General features: G+C 51.1%; 1 protein-coding gene across 7 annotated transcripts in view; it reads left to right on the top strand.

Annotated features, from left to right (window-relative positions):
- SIPA1L3 (signal induced proliferation associated 1 like 3) overlaps positions 1-23,557 on the top strand; it is a 254,722-nt gene that overhangs the window by 125,660 nt on the left and 105,505 nt on the right. For all 7 annotated transcript variants that reach the window (XM_043437890.1, XM_043437892.1, XM_043437895.1 and 4 more), the window contains one exon: positions 20,945-22,784. In XM_043437890.1, the coding sequence (XP_043293825.1) occupies positions 21,254-22,784 (1,531 nt within the window). In that variant the 5' untranslated portion in view covers positions 20,945-21,253. The remainder of the gene's footprint in view (positions 1-20,944; positions 22,785-23,557) is intronic.

Raw genomic sequence — 23,557 nt, 5'->3', positions numbered from 1 at the left:
TCAGATGGACTTGAACTTGTCCTGGAGGTGCCAGCACTCCTGGGAGAGTCGGTACAGACCATAAGACCACAGGAGCTGGTCTTGTGGAGGCTAACACAGTCCCCGATAGGAGTGCCAGGTAGCCGGCCTTTCCAGACACCACATCAGGCAGTCAGTGGGCCGGACAGAGGGGTCCCGTAGCTTTCCTGAGGGGCAGCGCCAGGTGGGTTGGGGAAATCAGGGAAGGCTTCACCCAGGAGGTGGCTTGGGAACTGGGTTCCCAAAGATTGGCATACATGGCAGCCACTGCAAGCAGAAGACAAGACCAGTGCAAGGCAGGGCAGTGAGGAGGCTGCTGGCAGAATAGTTAGGAATTCGCTGGGAATCCTGGGGGTATTTGGTCTGTGAGAAATCATCTCAGTTAGGGTTAGGGTTAGGGGTTGTGTCGAGAAATCATCTTTGCATCCAAGAATTCCCTAGAGATGGTGAACGCTTTTGGTCACAAGAAGAGGTCTTTGGAGGAGGAGATCCACACTGTACCTCTGTGCTAGTAATAATGGAAACAGTTATTGGGCACTAGCTGGACACTGTGCTTTCCATTCATTCCTCATTGAACCCTCACAGCTTCCTGTAAAGCCAGTGGTGGGGCCCCCATTTTTCAGAAGAGTCCCTCCACCTTCCCTAGCTTACTTGTAGCAGAGTACAGTCTTGACTGATAAGAGGGCATTGGTCATTGCTCCTTTGGGAGCACCCACCACCAGCCCAGTTCAGAGCAAAGGAAGCTTGTGCTTCTAGTGAGGGGAGTAGACAAGCAGACTACTGAATGGAGAAGTAAATTGAAGCCAGGTTTTCTGCAAAGCCAGTATTCTTCACTAAGATTCAGGAGCCGTTGATACTATGAAGTGGTTAGAGTACGGGCTCACATTCCAGCCTTATCTCTTCCTGGCTGTATGTGACCTTGGGCTAGTGACCCTTCCTCCAAGAGCTTCCATTTCCTTATCTGTAAAATGAGGATCTGGTTAGGACCTCATGTCTCAACATAGTTTCTCTTGCACATGGGAAGGAAAGCAGTGTGGGTGGACTGGCACAGGGCCACTGGCTGGGAGAGAGGGCTCCTGAATCCTTGTATGTGGCTTTCAGCCTCACAGTCACAGTATGGCTGCCACACCTCCAGCTATGGCATCCACATTCCAGGAAGGAGAAGGATGCAGAGGATGTGCTCCTTTTTATTGGAAAGCAATAACTTTACCAGAAGACCTCTTCCCCCATGCCCAGTGGACTTCCACTTAACCTCTTGTTGACCAGAATGAGACACCTATTAGTGATAACTACAAGGGAACCTGAGAAGGCAGTCTTTTTGGATGTACATCCCACTGCTCAAAACAAATTCAGGAAGAAAATGGATTTGGATTTGACAGCCAGCAGTGAAGTCCATGGGCTTCCCTGGTAGCTCAGTTGGTAAAGAATCTGCCTGCAATGTAGGAGACCCAGGTTTGATTCCTGAGTTGGGAAGATCCCCTGGAGAAGGAAATGGCACCCACTCTAGTATTCTTGCATGGAGAATCCCATGGACAGAGGAGCCTGGCAGGCTACTGTCCATGGAATTGCAAGAGTCAGACACTACCTAGCGACTAAACCACCAATCACCACCACCAGTGAAGTCTATGCAGACACAATTATGAACTATTCAGCATGGGATGGTTAGCATGGGTGCTTAGCACAGGAGCAGGCCTGGGTGGAGAGTCACAGTATTCTCACAACCGAGGGCCCGAATTCTTACTCTTGTTATCAAGAAACACCATGATTTGCACCCAATTTCCTTATCTACCCATTGGGGATGCTCCTTGCCTTAAGGTCTCCTGAGCAGCACTTACAAAAGCCTGCCCAGGAAGGATTTTGAAATACTGCACATCCTATCCCATCAGAGGGTAGGGACTGACTTTTCTTTGGAAACCTGTCACATTTCTCACAGCTGAACGCAGCCCTACGAGGTGACTGCCAGCCCAAACACATTGCCCTGTGATGGCTCGTTTGCTCACCTCTGCCCCTCTGTAGTCTGAACAGCGTGGGGCTGAGAGCAGAAGGGATGGCCTGCATCTTGGTGACCTGGTCTAGCCTGTTCCCACCTGGTACTCAATTTAGGACTGAGTGCCCTGGAGTTCCTCCTGTGTGAGGAGGCAGCCAGACCCTCTCCGGTCCGCGCCCTTCCCCTTCTCTACATGAGCACCACCCCCGTTCTGGGCAAGGCCACTCCTGCCCTCTGCGAGGACGGCTACCCCAGCTCCCAGGGGGACTGACTCTGCCACTTACCAAGTTCATCATCTACGTGGCAGCCAAGTTGGGTCACTGCCTTCTAAACCTGCCATGAAGGACAACTCTAGACTCCTCAACACTCTGGGGTCTTTCCACTTGCTCTTTATCTCTACTCCTCACTTACCACCCTCCCTCCCTCTGATCAACTTCACATCCTTCAGAGCTTAAATACCACCACTTCCGAGAAGGCTTCCTTGATCACCCACACTACAGCACCCTGTTCTTGTCCTCCATCAGCTCATTCTCTCTTCACATCACTTATTCTAATGTGCATGTTTGATAAGGGCACTCAATTTATATATATATCTTCCCCTCCAGCCATGGGGCACAGGGGGTCTAGTTCATTCAGTGCTTTATTACAGAAACTTCAGGAAACATTCCTCTAGTGAAAGGAAATCAATTAAATGAATGAAAACTTATTGCTTTGTTCCCCTGATTTTGAAAACATTTATTAAAGGTAATTGGGAAAATATAGGAATGTTTAGGTATAAAGAACACATTTTCAAAAATAACTGGGTGACTTCTCTGGTGGTCCAGTGGTTAAGACTCTGAGCTCCCAATGCAGGGGGCCTGGATGTGATCCCTGGTCAGGAACTAGATCCCATATGCTACAACTAAGACCCAGTGGAGCCAAATAAATAAATTAAAAAAAAAAAAAAATCACTGGTAGTACCAACTCCAAAACATAATCCTGATGAACATTTTGCAGTTTATTTCCAATCTTTTCTCTATGACTGCATCTGCATTTATAATAATAATAATGTGTAATATTATAAGGATATGTGGTAATATATTTAACCATTCTCCTGTTAGACATTGAGGTTGGTTCTTTTTTCTTCCCCCTTTATAACCAATGCCATGAATTTTTTTCTTCATTTCTGTTTCTTTGGGATCAGTTTCCAGAAGTAGCTCTACTGGAAGGTAAGAACGTTTTTAAAAGCTGTTGCCAGGTTTCCTCTTAAAAGTTCCACCAACTGTGACCATTTAAAAAAGTGGTTGTCCTGCAAGTGAGTGGCTGGTTTCCTGGCTTCCTGGGCTCCTTTGAGCTCCCAGAGAGCCCCTGCCCTCGCCTGCTCACGGCCAGTGCCCCTTCCAGCCTGTCTTCCTCAGCCTGGGCCTTGTTCTGAGTACCTATCCTGCGTGCAGTCCTGGGAAAGGATGTTTGATTATGGTGTTGTTCAAACAGAGCTGCAGTCCCCGCCAGCTGTCAGCGGGTATGTGGGCCCTAGAGGAGGCTGCGCACCCAGTCTCTGGTCAGGAGCCCTTCAGAGCTCACTGGTACCGTGAGGGGCCCCCACCCAGCCCTGTGCCCCGAAGCCCTCCTGCATTTCTCAGGTGGCTGTCCGTCCCCCCCCACTCTGTCCCCAGATGTCACTTGACGATTTGTCCTGAAACGGATACTGTGAGACACCCCTCCTCTCCCTACACCCGCCTCCCCTCCCAGGGCTAGGAGGAAGTACACCTTCCCTCAGCCTGCCCAGGGTGTTTGTGTTCACACGGGCCAAGTGGCCCTGCAGGTTCTGGGAAGTGGAATCCTTTTACAGAGGAGAGTGAGCAACAGGGGTGTGTGTGTGTGTGTGTGTGGCAGGATAGTGAAAAGAGAGTGAGGGCAACTGGGGTGTGTGTGTATGTGTGTGTGCACGCACACAAGCAACTGCGGTGTGTGTGTGAGACTGAGAGCAACTGGGGTGTGTGTGGGGGTGTGTGTGTGTATGCACCACCCACAAAGGCATAAAACTGGCCCTCAGGTACTTCAGAGTGGGTCTGCAGAGATCAAACAGCTGAGATTTTCACACATATTTACCTGCTTTTTAAAATTACATAATATGAGTACAATAGTATATAATACTCATATTATGTAATAGAAGTATGATCTCATTTTTAAAAAGAATTCGTACAATGCAAAAGACTTTTTAAAAACTTTGTTACTGGGGAACGTAACATAGGCACAGAGAAGCACACAAGACGTAAATATACAGTTTGGAGAACAGTTATAAGGTACGCACTCCTGTAACCCCCGGATCAAGGAGAGAATCTTGCTGGCACCCCCAGAAGCCTCTCCCTCTCCCAGAAGCCACCGCTCTCAGGACTTCCCTGCTCACCGTGTCTTGCTTTTGAAGTTTGGTCACTTGTGTAAACAACTCTGCAGATCGTGGCTCCATTTTGCCTGTTTTTGAACTTTACCATCATGGAATCATAACCCATATTACGTCGTTCTCCGTCTGGCTTTTTTTTTTTAAACCCCCCCCCCCCCCAGGATCATGTCTGGGAGCTGCATCCTGGTTTGGATGTCAGTGCATTTCTGGTATGAAAGCTCGTTCACACTGCTGTACAGACAAGTCTTACGAAGGATCGCATTTGTGCACTTTGTTTGATGAGTATTAGAAGAAAAAATAGTAACTTCAACACTGTTGTTATTAAGGCTTTAGTGAGTGAGTTGGTTGAAAGGACCGTCTTAAGTAAATAATAGCACAGGTGGTCTGTCAAGTACACAAGCCCAGGTGGTCTGTTTGGTGTCAGTGAAGGTGTGTGACTTTGGGAAGTTTGGGAGCTTTAGGGTCCAGGACAGGATGATCGCTTGTATGCATACCACTGCTCCCCTCCCTGGGGTAACTGCCGACAGCTGGAGCACAGCCTCCCAGATTTCAGCCCTGTGTTGACCTAGGTAGCTATATAAACATAAAATAGGTAGCTGGGAATTTTTTTTTTTAATACTAATTTTTTTTTTTTTTTTGGTAAGAGTGTGGGCCATGCTTCTAAATTACTTCTTGAAGTTTCTGAGTTTGTTCTCCAATTAAAATAGCCCATTTCCTTTTAAGATTGCCCTTCGGGGTGGAGATGAGACTGGATATATATACATATATGTATGTATGTATGGTCTCAAGCTGCAGATGTTGGGAACTTGGAATCTGGAAGGAACTTAACAGAGGGATCAGGCAGAGACTGCCGGCCTGCGACACATCCCCCGTAGTGAATTAGCACGGGATTGTGCTCAGGGATCCGACATGTGCAGGGCCATGATGTGGCCATCTGTGCGTGCACATGTGTGAGAGAGACACACAGAACAAGGACAGGGACGTGGAGAGAGGGGAACAGGGACACAGAGAGGTGGAGCAGAGACAGAAACGTGGGACAGAGATGCAGACAGACAGGGATCGAGGGCGCAAACTGAGACCAGTTCGATGGCTAACTTGCCAGGTGGCTGGTTGGCTAGTTGGTTATCTGGCTGAGTGACTGATTGGTTGCCGTGGTAGTTTTGGCTTGGGGTTTTTTAAATGGACTCAGGAAATCCAGGACTCCCTGGATTATGGAGGACTCGCCCAGATCTTGGAGCTGCTGTGGACCTGGGGACAGAGTGGTTGACAGTGGCTGCAGAACATCTGGGTGTCTGACCCTCCCCACCCCCATGAAGGTACTTTGAATGTAGCTGCTTTGTCTTCATTTTTATTGTGTGTGTGTGTGTGTGTGTGTGTGTTAATCCTGGATGAGGGTGTATGAGTGCTTTTTAAGCACCATTACTGTGGGGAGTGGGGCCTTAGGTCATCTCGGGCTCCTCCAGCAATCTGAAAAGGCGACACTGTTAATCCTCTCTGGTCTGTGTTGGGGCCAGTATTTGATCCCAGGAGATCTGACTCCAGAGCAGGAGCCTAATTTCTGCCATGAAATTACCCAGGAACAGAGGCCAGGTGTTTACTGAAGACTCACCATATTCACGGCTTCATGCCTGCTTTTTAGAAATGACAGTAGTTACTATGGCCATAGAGTCACCCACCTGGGTTCAAGCCCCATCTTTGCCTTTTTCCTCACTGGGTGATCTCAGACAGGTAACTTGCCACTCTGAGCCTCAGTGTTCCTTTCTGTAAAGTGGAGAGAACAGTAAGGCCCTCCCCTACGAGGCGGTGTGGATTGAGGAGGGCCAGGCGTGAGGCCAGTGCTTCTTAGCGGGGCCACCATTATTACATGCAGCTTAGGGGAATGGACCTTAGGAGCAGGCCTCCAGCCTGGGCTCCTGGCTCCATAAGAGCCAGATTTGGCTCCTTCTTTTGACAGCTTGTACTCATGTGCAGGGATCCCCCGAGTGATCTTGCGGCAGACTCTGGAGTAGTGAGCCAGACCAAGGTTCAGACCCCTGCTCCTCTGACAGTGGGCACGTAATGTCCCCTCTCAGAACCTTGCCTTCCCCATTTTAAAGTGGAGGTGCTGAGAGCATTGCCTTCAAGGGTCGTTAGGAAACTTAAGTTCAGTTTTGTGGCAGGTTCTCTGCAGGGAGCCTGCACTCTGGATGGGGGAGGGGTAGTTACTGTTGGCAGCTGGGCGCCACCCAGGAAATCAGGGCCCAGCTCTCTGTGTCCCCCTCACCCCCTCCCCGCCCTCTCATCATGGGGAGGCTTCTTAGTGTTCCTGGGGGGGTCCACTGCCCACCACCCCCACCGCAGAGCCATCCTCAGGTGAGGACAAGCGGAGCCTGGCCCCCCAGGAGCAGGCTGGAAAGAACAGGGCTTTAACAGATGTTCCTTGACGAGGATTCTCTGGCTCTGTTTAATCAAGATTGTCAAATATTGATTTAATCTCCAGGCCCAGCAGATGTGATCTTAGCAGTGGCAATTAGCTGGGATTAGTTAGCAAGTCGGGCTCCACGCTGACAAGACATCATCTTCCAAAGGCAGCCTGACCTGGCCACAGGAGTGAGCCCTGGGAGAGGGGGACGGACTGATATTTAACCACCAGTCCGACCAGCAGCGGCCACGAGAGCAGAGTCAGAAGCAGGGTCCTGGAAGCCCCTGTGGGCCCAGCGTTGTCCGAAACAGTGATCGCGGGAACACTTGGGGTTCAAGGCAGCAGCCGTTGACTGAAAAGCTTCAATATCAAAATAAATGGCACAGGGACTTCGCTGGTGGTCCAGTGGCTAAGACTCCACACTCCCAATGCAGGGGGGCCCAGGTTCAGTCCTTGGTCAGGGCACTAGATCCCACATGCCCAGCTAAGTCCCAGCACAGCCAACCAAATAAATAAATGGGCACAACCACACCAGTGCTTGTGGTGTGACACTGGGTGTATAAGTGGGGTGATCCCCTGAGGGGTGTCTGACTCCTGGAGAGGGGCTTGTGCTCCCGATTAAGTCTCCCGAGAAGGATCTCCCCTTGACCACCGAGGCCCCCAGCCCGGCTCTATCACTGTCCCCCACTCCTCAAGCCACGCCGCAGCTCCTGGGTGGGCCTGGCACGTGTGCCCGGACTCCAGGAAGCATCCTTTTTTAATTGTGCATTTCAAAGCCTCATTTGAAGTGAGCAGGGCTGCACCCAGAATTGGAACAAGATGCTCCATCCACATGTGCTTCAGGGAGGTAGTGACACCCTCACCCGACCCACCCGACCCCCCAGGGACTCGGCAGCGGGTGCCCTCCTGGCTCTGGGACCACCAGGAAGGAGGGGCTTGTTCAAGGTTGGCTAGCTTCTGAGCCCAGAGGAACCAGAGTTCATTCCAAGGCCATGTTTGGTCCTATTTGTTTGCTTGAGATATTATTATTACATAAATGAAAATGGTAATTTTCGTTGTTGTTTAGTCGCCCAGTCGTGTCTGACTCTTTTGTGACCCCTGCATGAACTGTAGCCTGCCAGGCTCCTCTGTCCATGGGATTTCTTTCCCAGGCAAGAACGCTGGAATGGGTTGCCATTTCCTCTTCCAGGGGATCTTCCCGACCCAGGAAATCAAACCCATGTCTCCTGCATTGGCAGGTGAATTCTTTCCCACTGAGCCACCTGCTAATATTTATATATCACTGTTTGCCAGGGTTATTCTAAGTCTCTACGTTCATTAGTTCATAACGTCTCCAAGAGTTATGCCCTATTATTATCTCCATTTTACAGATGGGAAAACTGAGGTATCAGGCGTCTAAGTCACCCGCCCAGGGTCTAACTAAGAGGTTAGAGGTGGGAATTGAACCTGAATGGTCTTTGCTTCTAACCTCTCTGCTGCTGCTGTCACATCAGGAAACATCTCTGATCTCTGCTAATAAGTAAGAAAAGCAGCCATGGAGCTGTTAACTCATTTATTTAAAAAAAGATTCATCTCTGGGTATAAGCACTTACTCCAGCTTAAGCATTTTGGGTAAGTGCTGTTCCCATTTCTCTGGGGAACACACAAGCCCGAGATGGGTGCCGCTTCCTTCCCTCAGAGTGTCCAGGGGCAAGCATCCTGTCAGACCACAGAGGAATCTCCACTTGGAAAGACGTGTATTTTCAGACTCCATGGCGCTAGAGGCGACGTTGTTGTTCAGTCACTCACTTATGTCCGACTCTGCAACCCCATGGACTGCAGCACGCCAGGCCTCCCTGTCCTTCACCATCTCCTGGAGCTTGCTCAAACTCATGCCCATTGAGTCGGTGATGCCATCCAACCATCTCATCCTCTGTCGTCCCCTTCTCCTCCCCAGCATCAGGATCTTTTCCAGTGAGTCAGCTCTTCGCATCAGGTGGGCAGAGTACTGAGGTGGGGACTTGTGCTCAATCCAGGGGGCGGGGTGGCTCTTCCATTCTAACCACATCCATCAGGGTGTTTGTGGCGTGGCTTTCGCTCCACCCCCATGTTTCCCTTCCCAGGCTCCAGTTTGAAAACTGAAAACCTAATCCCAGCCTGAGTCGCCCATCGCCTATGCAGTTGTGAGCATTTCCTTATAGACTTTCAGAGAAAGGTCTGGAAGAAGACATGCATGACCCATTCTTTCTAGGATTTGGATTTGAGACAGAGCCTCATAGGAGGAATCTTGAAGAGGGCCTTGAACTTGCATGCTTGTAAAAGTTTATATATAGCCAGGGAGAGAATATTTTGTTTTTTTAAGTTTTCCTTTATCTCCATTCCATTTTACTCCTTAGAGGTAACTGCTTAACAGTTTGACGGATGTCTTCCTAGACACTTTCTTGTCTATTTTATAGGATTTATGTACATACACACTCACACTAACAAAATTTGCCCCCCCCCTCATTTAAACGTAATGGGGTGGGGGGGGGACTTCCCTGGTGGTCCAGTGGTGAAGAATCCACCTTCCAGGGCAGGGGATGCACGTTCAATCCCTGGTCCAGGAAGATCCCACATGCCACGTGCTACTAAGCCCGCACACTGTACAGCCCGTGCACCACAGCTAGAGAGTCTGAGCGCTGCAGCAAAGACGCAGCGTGGCCAAATGAAAAACAAACCATGCTTTCTAGCTGAGTGACCTTGGGCAAGTCACTAAGCCTGTCTGGACTCAGTTGCATTGACTTTGTTTACTTATTTTTAGTATTTATTTATTTGGCTGTGCCAGGTCTTAGTCGCAGCACCCAGCATCTTTGATCCTTGTTGCAGCATGTGGGATCTAGTTCTCTGACCAGGGATCAAACCCAGCCCTACGTTGGAAGAGAGGAGTCTTAGCTACTGGACCACCGGGGAGGTCCATGCATTGTCTTTAAATGTCTTTGAAGGGCCCTCGGTTAGTCCCTCCCTCTCAGGCCGGTCAGGATGAAATGGGTGAATGTATTATGTAAGCATTTCACCTGGTGCACAGTAAGCACTCCATAAGTAGGAGCCAAGCTCATTCACTTCAGGCTGTGGAGACGATTTCCCTGCCTGACACAGCACTCCCTCACTGTTTATCACAGAAACGGCACCTTCCCTGGAGTAAAGGCAGCCAGACACGCTTAACCCATCCTCTGCTCCTGGGCACTGGGGCTGTTCCAGCGCTCCCATATCACAGCAGTGGGGCAGTGTGAGCGGGCCTGCGATTGAACCACCTTGAGCCTGTCTGTCAGGGTGCACTGGGGTGAACACCTGAGGGAGAAGTTCCTAGAAGGGGAATTGCTGGATTCAATACAGCAATATGAGACTTCCCTGGTGGTCTAGTGGCTAACACCCCATGCTCCCAATGCAGGGGGCCTGGGTTCAATCCCTGGTCAGGGAACAAGCTCCCACATGTGATAACTAAGAAGTCACATGCTGCAGCTGAGTCCTGGTACAACCAACTAAATAAATATTAAACAACAACCAATATGCACACCTAAAATTCCAATTCGTTCTTCCTATTCATTCAAGAGGAAAAGACCATTAACTGATTTATATCATTAGAAACAGGATGAGCCACTGGGGAACTCTGACCTGTTTGGGTGAAATAGCTCTATATGGCTGCCCTTGCCCATGTGGGGGCTGCCCTTGACTGCTAGGTAGGAACATGGACCCCTCCTGGATGCCTGGGAACATTTAGTTAAAAACACCCATTCAAAAAAAAAAAAAACACCCATTCATGGGGCTATTTGAGGTTAAATACTAAAGTACAGGTTCTTACCGTGTGATATTATGATATAATAAGAAAAATATTTTGCTCTTCATTCAGGTTTCTGGCACAAGAGCTTATAAAACCCTTGACTGATGTGGGTGATACCATCTTTTTGTTATTCAAGATAAGCTCCTTTCAACCATTACTTGAGTTTATGCTGGAGGGGTGACTCTTGGTGGACCCCTGAATAGCTTCAGGGTGGGCTGGTTGCCAGAGGAACCAGCCACGGGCTTAGAGGGTTGGACCTTTCAATCCCATCCCCTGACCTCTGGGAAAGGGAGAGGGGCTGCAGGTTGAGTTAATCACCAGTGGCCAGTGATTCAGTCAACCCTGCCTTCGTAACGGAATCTCCATGAAACCCTGAAAAGGAAGGTTCAGAGAGCTTCTAGGTTGATGAGTTCATCCGTGTATTGGGAAGGCACCAGACTCCAAACTCCATGGGAACAGAAACTTCTGCACTTGGGACCTCTCTGGGCTTCGTCCTGTGTATCTGACTGTTCATGTGTATCCTTTATAATAAGCCAGTAATAGGAAGTCACACTACTATATATAAAATAGATAACTAATAAGGACCGACTATATAGCACTGTGGCTCAGACAGCAAAGAATCTGCCTGCAATGCAGGAGACCTGGGTTCCATCCCTGAGTCAGGAAGGTCCCCTAGAGAAGGGAGTGGCCACCCGCTCCTGTATTCTTGCCTGGAGAATCCCATGGACAGAGGATCCTGGTGGGCAACAGTCCGTGGGGTCACAAAGAGTCGGACACGACTGAGCGACTAACACTATGCCACTGGATAGCGCAGGGAGCTCTATTCAGCACTCTCTAATAACCTAAATGGGGAAAGAATCTTTTTAAAAAGGAAGTAGTGTTTCCCTGAGTGCCGTGAGCTATTATCACACATGATGGAGCTTGAGGAAAGGCTCTTGGGAACCCCTGATCTGTAGCCAAGTCAGACAGAAGTGCGGGTAACCTGGGGACCTGCTTCTTGCTGTTGGGGTCTGAGGTGGGGATAGTCTTCTTGGACTGAGCCCTTCACCTTTGGGGTCTGCGCTAACTAGCAGGTAGTTAGTCTGAGGACTGAGCTAAATTGTAGGACATCCAGTTGAAGAGTTGCTTGGTATGGAAAACCTACACATTTGGTGTCAGAACTGTTGAGAGTACAGAACAGATCACAGTAGTGTATGGCTATGGTCAAGGCCCTGCTTCTTGTTCTTTGGGCTGATGGAGCAGAGCCTCTGCCGTGATAACTTCCTAATGAGATTTCTGAGAATCCCATCCATCTTGTTTCCTAGGGGAGCTCTAAAGCGGTCCTGTGTTTGCTCAGATTTCCAATAAAGTGGGGAAAGATATAGGAGGAAAAAAACAGACTCCTAATCTGAAATCTGCTGAGCTGTTGCTGACATTCTAGAGCTTTGTCCTTATAAATTGATTCTGAAGATACATGTGTCACTCACGTATTCACACAGCACACCCGTGGGACCTGCCGTATCTTTTATCGAGAGTGGAGCGGGGAAGGTATGGGAGCCAGACTGTTGAGGTTTGCATCCCAGCTGCCCCACTTGCCAGCTTGTGACTTGGCCATGTTACCCTTGCCTCATCTGTAACATGGGCATGCTAGGGTTCCTATTTAATAGGATAATGATAACACACAAATTAATACACCCCACGAGGGTAGCGCCACATGTGATCCATCAGAACTCATAGTGTTAGCCTTATTGTTACAAACATCACCACCATATTATCCTTCCCCTCTTCCCAACCCACGTAGCAAGAACACATATGTTAGATTCCAGTCCACCACAGACTTGGAGCTGTTCAAGGCCTGAGGAGGACAAAAGATATTCAGAGGCTTAAAAATCCAGTGCACTTGGGACTTCCCTGGTAGTCCAGTGGCTAAGACTCCACCTTCCCAGTGCAGAGGGCCCAGGTTCCATCCCTGGTCAGGGAGCTAGATTCCACGTGCCACAACAAAAATCCAGCACAGACAAATCAATACATTTTTTAAAAATCCAGTGGGCTAACTCTTGTAGGTGAGTGTGTGTGCAGCCCAGACCCCAGAGAGCTCAGCCAGGGGAGGACAGAGGTGAACCCTGCCTGGGGTGTGGAAGAGCTGGCAGAAGGAAGCCATGGTGGGCCAGCAACACCGGCGCTGAGGGGTGTGAATTAGGCTCCCTGGAGCGGCAGCCCTCTGCAATACCTCCTTGCAGTCGTTACCAGTGCCCTTCAGACCAGTGCTGTGTGCTCAGTTGCTCAGTCGTGTCTCTTTTCGACCACATGTACTGTAGCCCACTAGGCCCCTCTGTCCACGGCCTTTCTGAGGCAGGAATCCTGGGGTGGGTTACCATTTCCTCCTCCAGAGGATCTTCCAACTCAGGGATCAAACCCGTGTCTCCTGAGTCTCCTGCATTGGCAGGCTGGTTCTTTACCCCTGAAGCCACCAAGGACGCCCTCTTCAGACCAGTAATCGCCACCAAAGGTGATCCTCTCGGCAGCATCCAGCCCTGTGGACCCCCTGGTCCTCCCCAGACCACCTCCCCCTCCGGGCCCCCCTGCATCACACTTGCCCTCCTGTCCCTCGGCCTGAGCCCCCTGGAACCGGGGCGCTCGCTCCCTCTGGCGTTGGCGGCCTCTCGAGGCTTGACACCAGACCCCCCTCTCTCTGCTGTCTGCGTGTCTCCCCCTGTCCTCGGCCCTGGCTGCGTACTGGAGTCAGCTGCAGAACTCTTAAAAGACGCTCATGCCTGGGCCCCGCCGCCAGCCAGGTGATTCAGGCACTCTGAGGAAGGAACGGGAACACCTGTATTTTTACAAAGCTCCCTGGGTGCCTCTAATGGACAGCTAAGGGGGAGAACCGTGGCCTCGGACAACCCCTTGTACACAGCCTCTCCCAGCTTCCCTGCCCGGACACGTCAGCCTTGCTCATCAGCCCACCTGGAACAAAACAGGCACCCTCTCTTAGTGCTGACCCCCACCAGAGGGCACCCCCTCTCTGAGCCTTCAGGGTAGGACCTCCTCCCACCCTGTCCCAGCACTGACTCCTTTATATGACTGACTACCCTTTGAAGTTCCCTTGTTTTCTGTCTTTGTTTACTCATTCCTCTGGCTTCCTTCTACTGGAAGTACATTCTTAAAAGAAGGCGTGGTCCATCCTCTATCTTCAGTTCCTGCAACAGCAGCACATAATAGTAGATGCTTTAAAAAATTTATTGACTAAATTAACCGATTTGAAATATTTGTGGAATGAATGGGTTATACATGCCTAGTAAATGTTGAATGAGTGATTTTTAAATTTGCATTTGATACTGGAATATAGTTGATTAACAATGTTATGTTAGTTTCAGGTATACAGCGAAGTAATTCACTTTTACATAAATATGTGTCTATTCTTTTACAAAAGCTTTTCCCATTTAGGTTATTACAAAGTATTGATCACAGAGTTCCATGTGCTATACAGTAGATCCTCATTGGTTATCTGTTTTAAATATAGCAGTGGGTCCATGTCAATCCCAAACTCCCTAATTCTCCCTCCTCCCCAGCTCTTCCCCCTCATAACCATAACTTCATTCTCTAAGTCTGTGAATAGGTTTCTGTTTTGTGAATAAGTTCATTTGTATCATTTTCTAGATTCCACCTCTAAGTCTTTGTCTGCCATACTTCACTCAGTATGATGATCTCCAGGTTCATCCATGTTACTGCATTGGCCTTATTTCATTCTTTTTAGTGGCTGAGTAGTATTCCATTGTATATATTAGCATGTACCACATCCTCTTTATCCACTCTTCTGTCAGTGGACATTTAGGTTGCTTCTATATCTTGGCTGTTGTAAACAGCCCTCCAGTGAACATTGGAGTGCATGTATCCTTCTGAACCATGTTTTTCTCCAGATGCATGTCCAGGAGTGGGTTAGCTGGATCATATGGTATTTCTGGTTTTTGTTTCTTAAGGAACCTCCATACTGTTCTCCATAGTGGCTGCACCAGTTTACATTCTCACCAACAGTGTAAGAGGATTCCCTTTTCTCCACAGTGAATAAGTTTTTAGTGCTTTAAGAATGTGGTAGATATTTGTTGTGTGAGTGAATGAATGAATAAGTTTTAAGAACTAGTTCTTACTGGTCAAATGAATGACTTGTATGTGCAAGAAATGACTGAATCACCAGTTGTTATAAATGTTTTGTTGTTGTTTCGTCATGTAACTAAAAATGTCTGAAGGTAGAATAGAGTTGGCTCCAGGTTCAGGCTTGATGTTGAGACTCATATAGTGACTGTAAGCCCCCAGTTGGCTGTGACCTCTGCCCCTTTCACAAACGATTCTCCCCTCATGATCACAAGATGGCTGCAGTGATTCCATCCTTCACATCCTTTCCTACTTGGGGTAAGAGGATAAAGCACAATCTTCAGCCCCAGCATTTCTAGCAAAGCCATCACTGAGTCTGTGGTTCTGCTTGGGTCATGTGATTTTGTTCCTGACCTTGAGAAGAAGCCCTCCTCTAGCCCATTGGATGGAGATTAGAGGAGGCAGATTCTCAAAGGGAAATCTGGGCTGTTGTTAGAAAAAGAAGTCATGGAGCAGACTATAAATGTCTTAACACCGGAAGACTTGTGTTTTTCCCTTCTGCTCTGCCCTGTGAGGTTCTGGTAGACATTGTGGCCCTGCTCTGCAGGGCCCTTTAGAACCAAGATGCTGGGGCCATGGTGCTAGCCTGTCAGTTTGCCGTGCTAGCCACCAGGCTTTGGGGGCCTGATAAGGAAGTGTCTTCTCAGCTCCAAGTTAGTTCCCCAGCATCTCACAAATGACAGTCTGGGAGCATTTAAACAGATATACCATAAGTTGCCTGCAGACCTAACACAGTCTACCTAACAGACCGTGATGATTTCAGGGAACCAGTGTGGCCAGCCCCAGACATAAGTCCTCCCTGGCCCAAGGGCAACCAGAATAGTCACAGATCTCGCTTCACCAGCTTCTCTGGCAAATAGAGTGGCCATAGTGACCACATTCTGGTCAATGAGACATAAAAGAAAGTCTTTGGAGGTAGGGGCAGTGTTCTGGCAAACGTCCTCATTCCTGGTTAGAGCAGATAGGTAAGAAGAACGCTCTTACATCATCTTTTCTTTAGCCTTTGCCAATAGTGCGGCGAGAAGCATGACTGTAGCTGCCAGCTTGTGACCCTGAGGCCGCAGTCAAAGATGCAAGCCAGCTGCACACTGCAGGACAGTGGGGGGGGGGGGGGGGGTAGAGAAAGCGCCTGACATCATTCACCTGGCCCAAGCCGCCTCCTTCTTCCATGAGATGATGAAATGTCTTCATTGCCCAAGACACCATTGGATGATAGCATTCAGTTCAGTTCAGTCGCTCAGTCGTGCCCGACTGTTTGCAACCCCATGAATCGCAGCACGCCAGGCCTCCCTGTCCATCACCAACTCCCGGAGTTTACTCAAACTCATGCCCATCGAGTCGGTGATGCCATCCAGCCATCTCATCTACCATTACTTGCAGCCAAATGCCTCCCACCTGACTCACCCATTGTCACTTGCTTCTCCTTGTGCCACTGCTTGGACCCCGTTTGTTCTCCTCTGCCACCCATGGCTGCCTTCTTTGCTCACAGCACCGCGTATTCGTCAGGGTCCTCAAATGCCAGCAGCAGAAGCCTGACTTAACAGTCTTGGGCAGAGGCAGATTTATCGTGCCTCATAGAATCAAAAGGGGGCCAGAGGGGCAATCGTATAAAGCAGGCAGGAGCCAAGTAGCCCTGAAAGGATCCCAGGGACTTCCCTGGTGGTCCAGTGGCAAGATTCCATACTCCCAGTGCCAGGGGCCTGGGTTTAAATTTCTGGTCAGGGAACTAGATCCCACATGCTGTAACTAAAAGATCCTGCCTGCCACAGTGAAGATTGAAGATCCTGTGTGCCACAACTAAGACTAGGCGCAGCCAAGTAAACAAGTACATATTTTTAAAAAAGAAAGAAAAGAACCCAAGCATCCCTTGCAACTCACATGCAGGAAAAGCCAGATCCATATTCCCTATCACTGCAGGACACCCTCCAGCCTTTCATGCTCTGCTGAGGTCCTGTACCCACCCCCACCCCACCCACACCCCCATCCCCGTGCACTTCTGTCATTGGGGGAGGGGGAAGAGCTCCTGCCAAAGAGATGTGAAGGAATGGTGATAATAGCAGGGACCCTGAGCTAGAGGGTATTACCCTCAGTTTACAGATTAAAACTGAGCCGTGGTTTCAGTGACTAGTCCATGGCACAGCAGTGTCTGAACCCAGGCAGGCTGGCGCTCAGGCTGTGAGCATCCCTGTCAGGGTGATCAGAGGGCTTTTAGGCAGAGGGAGCTCGACAAAGGCAGCTGGAATGGGACCCGTGTGCACTGGTCCCTGAGTCCCAGGGAGGCTGCGGGGATCACACACTCAGTCTGGGAACGTCACGGGGAGACGCAGCGGCACCTGCTCCGGGAGGGATTTGTGCAGAGAGACTGGGGCCTCAAGAACATCTGTGTGTTTTCACAGAGCAAAGCGAATTGGGGGTTTCTGACTGAGCGGGAACAAAATGCCATCAGCAAAGCCCATCTGTCAGAGGTGTTTGCATAAGCAAGTCAGGGTTGCTTCGCGGCCACTGTTTTTTTTCCCAACCAGCCCAAACGGGGCCTCTGAAGACTGATCCTCTGAACCCTGTCAGGCTGACCCCAGGACACGGCCAGGCTGCTGAGTGCTGCCGGCCTGGACCCCCAGCCTGGCCTGGGACCTGGGGCCCAGCAGAGTATGGGGCTGCCTTCAGGCCCTCATTGCAGGCAAAGCTGAAGACCAGTCACGTAAAGTCACAAACCAGCAGCCTCTGCTCGAATCCGGCCCACATGCTGACTTTGTCAGCCCTCCTGGTGATGTGTGTTGTAACACTGTTGAGAGGTATTCTGTTGACTAGGAATACAGGCAAGTAATCCAAACAGTTGCCAGTGGTGTGCAGGGAAAAATAAGGCTCCTTCCCACCCCTTCTTCAAAAACGCAGATCCTGGTGATACACGGGCTTCCCAGGTGTCACAGTGGTAAAGAATCCACCTGCCAATGCAGGAGATGCGGGTTCGATCTCTGGGTCAGGAAGATCCCCTGGAGAAGGAAATGGCAATTCACTCTAGTATGCTTGCCTGGGAAATCCCATGGACAGAGGAGCCTGGTGGGCTACAGTCCATGGGGTCACAAAGAGTCAGACATGACTGAGCATGGGGATACATAGTAGCTCACATTCTTTTGGGGAGGAAGACGGATAAATCAGAGAAATAAGTACTAAGGAAAATACAGGAAGCAGGGGAGGGAGGGGGCTGGGAGTGGAGGAAAAAGATACCCAATTTCCCTCCCCAGAGGCAATCACCATGAGCGGTTTCTTGAAAATCCTTTTAGAGGTCATCTCTGCATATTAATTTGTTGCTGTCATAGCTGCTGATTTTGTTTTTTCAAACTGGGAGATGTTGCATACAGTTCCAGACTTCCGGTTTGCCTTGAAAAACCCCATGATCAGGCATTCACATTCCTGCAAGGCTCAGTTGCAGGAGCAGAGGCCCACCTGCCTCTTCAGAAGACACTTCTGCTGGCCAGGTCACCACAGCTTCACCTGGCCTCCATCTCCTTTAACCAGCCCAGCCCTGGGGAGTTCCCACTTTCTCGCCCCTTCTCCACCCCCTCCCCTGTGTACCTCCCTGCAGCTTCTTCAGGAATGCACTCGTGCTCTTGAGGAACCAAGAAGAGGGTGCCCTTTTGCTCCCCACCTCACACCTCTCCCCTCACCTCGTTCTCATTTTCTCAGAGGTTACAGGCTCCCCTTAGGAGGGTTCCCAGGTGGCGCAGTGGTAAAGAACCCGCCAGTCAATGCAGGCTCGATCCCTGGGTTGGGAGGATCCCCTGGAGGAGGGCATGACAACCCACTCTAGTAGTCTTGCCTGGAGAATTCCATGTACAGAGGAGCCTGGCGGACTGCAGAGTGCAAGAGTCGGACACGACTGGAGTGACTTAGCACACATAGGCTCTCCTCACTGTTTTGCTCCGTGAATCTGCTTCATGCTTCCCGCTCACTCCCTCTCTGCCAGCTAACTCCATCCCTCTGGGCAGGAGTTGTGAAATGCTTCCTGCACGTGTGTGTGCATGTGAGCACACACACTCTCACACAGGAGGCCTTCAACTTCCTCACTCGGAAAGCACGCACAATCACCGACCACAGTGGCTGTGTCCAGCTCCACATTCTCAGGGACAGAAAAGCTGCGATCCCCTTGAGTCAGATGCTGACCCAGCACTCTGCCGCCTGTAGAGAGTCAGTTCAGTTGGCAGGAAGAAAGGGCACAGCTGCTGGGCCAAGCAGCAGGTTTTGCCACAGGCCGTGATCCACTTTCCCTTTCCTTCCCCACTGAGGGTTTCATCTTCCAGAAGCTCAAGGTGGAGACAAACAGAAGTGATCCTGCAGAGGACTTTATGTTGCCGGGCAGAAGAAGGATGAATTTCCCTTCCCCAGAGGTCTGCAAGTCAGGATGCACATACACATCAAGTTAGATAGAAGCTCTCTGTTCACTCATTCATACACTAAAAGAGTGAACGAGGGTCCCAGACACCGTTCTGGGAACTGGGACTACATCAGTGAACAACAGAGACACCCCTGCCATTCTGGAACGGATCATATAGTGGTGGAGATGGTCAGTAAACAGATAATGAGCAAAGTAATTTCAGTTAGTGGTAACTGCCAAGGAGAAAGAAGAAAGGGTGACAGAGAAAAGCTTTGAGGGTGGTTTTGGAAGGCTTCATTAAAGAGTGAATGTCAAGTGAGGGAACCGGCCTGGTGAAAAACCGAAGAAGGATTCCCCATGTATCCCGGATGGGGCTGGATGTGTTAGAAAAACAGACAAGAAGACCAGTGTGATGGGATCTTAGGGCTAGGGAGAGGCATCAGAGAGACTGGCCAGTCCTGTGGGACTGGTGAGCCAGCAGGAGCAATTTAGATTTTATTCTAATAAATTAGAAGCTACTGGGGAGATCTCAGTGAAGTAGTGATGGGAATTGATCTACTGGCTCTCAGACTATCTAGTAATCACGTAGATTTCCAGAGACAGTCCCTCCAAAAAATCCACCAGTGCTCATGGTGATTCCTCCATCTTTTTCAGTTCCTTTCTGGTGGGTGAATGGTCAGGTGGACTGGAGAACAGACAGACAACAGTGCAGCCTCTGCATACAGCCACCAGTAGACAGGACTCATGGTGGGGGGCGGGGGGCACAGGGGAACATGTTCGGACACTGCAGAGAATAGCCAGCGGATCCTGAAAGTGGGAAACTCTGTGAGACAAGTGACCCTATTCCTTCCAGAAGTAAATATCATCAAGATGGGGAGGGGGAGGTGTAGACTAGCAGAGACCTGAGAAATATAATCTGCCAGAGCAGAGCAAAGATATTGTTTGGATCCTGATTTGAGCAAACCACCTCTCAAAAGACAGTTCTGAGACGATGGGGGGAAAATGTAATTCTGTTGGGGTATTACCTGACCTTAAAGAATTCTTATGTATCTAGATGGGTGTGACAAAGATGAAAGTGAAAAAGTGAAAGTGTTAGTCACTCAGTCATGTACAGCTCTTTTGCAGCCCTATGGACTGTAGCCTGCCAGGCTCCTCTGTCTATTGGATTTCACAGGCAAGAGTATTGGAGTGGGTAGCCATTCCCTTCTCCAGGGGATCTTCCCAACCCAGGGATCAAACCCAGTTCTCCTGCATTGAAGGCAGATTCTTTACCATCTGAGCTACCAGAGAAGCCCCTATGATAAAGGTATCATGGTTATTTTTTTTGAAGGCCTTATCACCTAGAGATACAAGCTAAAGTATTTATAGGTGACATGGCCTGATGTCTGGGATTTACTCTAAAATATCCTGTCAAAGGGCTTCCCTGGTGGCTCAGTGGTAAAGAATTCACCTGCCAATGCAGGAGACTCAGGTTCAATCCCTGGGTTGGGAAGATCCCCTGGAAGCAAATGGCAACCCAATCCAGTATTGTTGACTGGGAAATACCATGGACAGAGGAGCCTGGCGGGCTACAGTCAATGGGGCCGCAAAGAGCCGGACACAATTGAGAGACTGAACAATAGCAGTCCTGTCAAAAACAACGTGGAGGAGTGGGGGAACAGATGCAAGGAATGAGAAATAGTTAATGGTGTTGAAGCTGGTGGGGTGGGTCATCGTGCTCTTCTCTCTGCTTCTGGGTACGTTTGACAATGTCCATAATAAAAATTGTTTTTGTTTTTTAACAAGTAAAGTTGAAAAAATAAGTCATTCTGTGGCAGCAGTAACCTCACATCTCACTTCCGTCTTTTTTCCCTTTTCAGCATGGCAGGGAAGGCCCCCCTGCAGCCCGCCGGCCCTCACACATAACTGCTGCTCCCTCTGCCCTGCTGACCCACTCAAGTCTGGAGGCCCCGGGACAGCGCCTGCCTCGAGAGGTTGTCCAGGCACTGCTGTCCACAGCGATGGTGGAGAATTGGACTCCACAGGCTCACAACCTTCCCGTCAGGCTTCAGGGGCCAGCAGCCTTCATCCTAGGACTGGTGGCCCTGAACAATGGCTGAGGGCCAGGGGACCCCATAAAGTTAGTCTACAGCTTTCAGGGGCCAGCAGCACTCCAGTGCCCGTGGACTATGACCACCTATCGGCCCATCCCCAGTGATGGTGTGGACCTGGCAGCCACCTGCGGGGCCAGGGCGGCCGATGTCCTGCCCGGGCCGCACACCGGGGACTACGCTCCCTTGGGATTCTGGGTGCAGAACGGCAGCGTGCCCCAGCCCGTGGGCGAGAGCACGGTCAGCGCCGCCACCCGCCCCAGCCCCACCACCCCCGCCATGCCCAAGATGGGCGTGCGCGCCCGGGTGGCCGACTGGCCGCCCAAGCGGGAGGCCCTGAGAGAACAGAACAACCCCAGCCCCTCCCTGGACGCAGATGGCACGAAGGCCACGAAGGCGGCCCATGCCATGAGGAGCGTACAACAGAACGGACAGCCCCCCGCCGGTACCCCTACCCCGGCTTCCTCAGGGTCCAAAGCCTTGCACCGACTCGCCAGGAGGCGGTCTAAGGATGTGGAGTTCCAGGATGGGTGGCCCCGGTCCCCCGGCCGGGCCTTCCTCCCGCTGCGGAACCGCAGCAGCAGCGAGATCACCCTCAGCGAGTGCGACGTGGAGGACACTGCGGAGCCCCGGGCGGCCCGCCACACGGGGGCGCTGCCGCTCTTCCGCGAGTACGGAAGCACGTCCTCCATCGACGTGCAGGGCGTGCCCGAGCAGAGCTTCTTCGACATCCTCAACGAGTTCCGCAGCGAGCAGCCTGAGGCCCGGGGCACGCCGAGCCTCACCGAGCTCCTGCGGGCCGATCCCGGTCCCCACGTCTCGGGGGGCGGCGGCGGCGCAGCCAAGGGGGAGGCCCGCAACGGGCAGCCCGCCAAGGACAGCCTGCTGCCGCTGCAGCCCCTGAAGGAGAAGGAGAAGGCCCGTAAGAAGCCCGCGCGGGGCCTGGGCGGCGGGGACCAGGTGGACTCGTCCATCTTCCGGAAGCTGCGGAGCAGCAGAGCCGACGGCGAAGCGGCCCGGTGCTCCGGGGAGGCCGAGGACGGCCGGAGCCCCCCGGAGGCCAGCCGACCGTGGGTCTGCCAGAAGAGCTTCGCCCATTTCGACGTGCAGAGCATGCTGTTCGACCTCAACGAGGCGGCGGCCAACCGGGCGTCCACGGCCCAGCGGCGGAACACGACCACCGGGGCCTCGGCCGCCTCGGCCATGGCGTCCCTGACGGCATCGCGGGCCCACAGCCTTGGTGGCCTGGACCCCGCCTTCACCAGCACGGAGGACCTGAACTGCAAGGAGAACCTGGAGCAAGACCTGGGCGACGACACCAGCAACGACCTGCTACTCAGCTGCCCGCACTTCCGCAATGAGATCGGTGGCGAGTGCGAGCGCAACGTGAGCTTCTCGCGGGCGGCCGCCGGCTCCCCAGGTGGAGGCGGGGGCAGCGGCGAGGTCCGCCCGCCAGAGCCCACCCTGAGCGCCTACCGCACCAACGCCAGCATTTCGGTGCTGGAGGTGCCCAAGGAGCAGCAGAGGACGCAGAGTCGCCCGCGGCAGTACAGCATCGAGCACGTGGACCTGGGCGCCCGCTACTACCAGGACTACTTCGTGGGCAAAGGTGACGTGGGGGGGCGGGCAGGCGGGCGGGTGGGTTGGTGGAGAACTGCTTGTTTCTGAGACGCTCACTGCTCATTCATTCTCTGTATGCGTCCTGCCCCTGGCAGGGAGGATGCAGAAAGAGGCAAGACCTACAGAGAGGGACTGGGGGGATGCAGTGAGCCCCGCCTCATGACACATGCTTCACACTTTGAGCTGTAGGAGACAATAGGTAGACATTAGTTCAGCAAGTATGTGCTGCGTTCAACTACGTGTCAGGCACTTTCTAGAGCCAAGGTGTACAATATTGACCAGCTTAAAGCAAAAACCTTGTCTTCCTAGAATACAGTGTCTTAGTGGGGTAAGACAAGCAATTATACTAGATAAATATATAAAGTATATAAGGGGTCATGAGTTGGGAAGTGCAGTAGAGAAAAGTAAAACAGAGAGGTGGGGAAACTGTCAGTATTGGGGGGTGCGTTTTCAATAAGGAATGGTCAGGGAGGACTTTCTAGGTGGGTCCTCTTTGAGTACTGGGCTGAAGAAGGTGAGAGAGGGAACCTTGTGGAGATTGGAGACGCTGTTCCTAGCACGGGAAACAAGTACAAAAGTCCTGGAACATTGGGGGAAGAGGATGGAGGCCAGTGTTGCTGGGACAGAGTGTGTGATGGAGGGTGAAAGGAGACAAGATCACATGGGATTTTGTGAGCCAAATCCTCACAAAAGTGAGGACTCTTCACTTTTACACTGAGTGAAATGGAGCCACAGGAAGATTCTGAGCAGGAGAGGGCCTTG

This window comes from Cervus canadensis, chromosome 18, assembly GCF_019320065.1.
Source record: "Cervus canadensis isolate Bull #8, Minnesota chromosome 18, ASM1932006v1, whole genome shotgun sequence".
In the NCBI taxonomy this organism is placed as follows: domain Eukaryota; kingdom Metazoa; phylum Chordata; class Mammalia; order Artiodactyla; family Cervidae; genus Cervus; species Cervus canadensis.
Note: the sequence above shows the minus strand (reverse complement) of the source record. Positions and strands in the feature narration are given on the sequence as shown.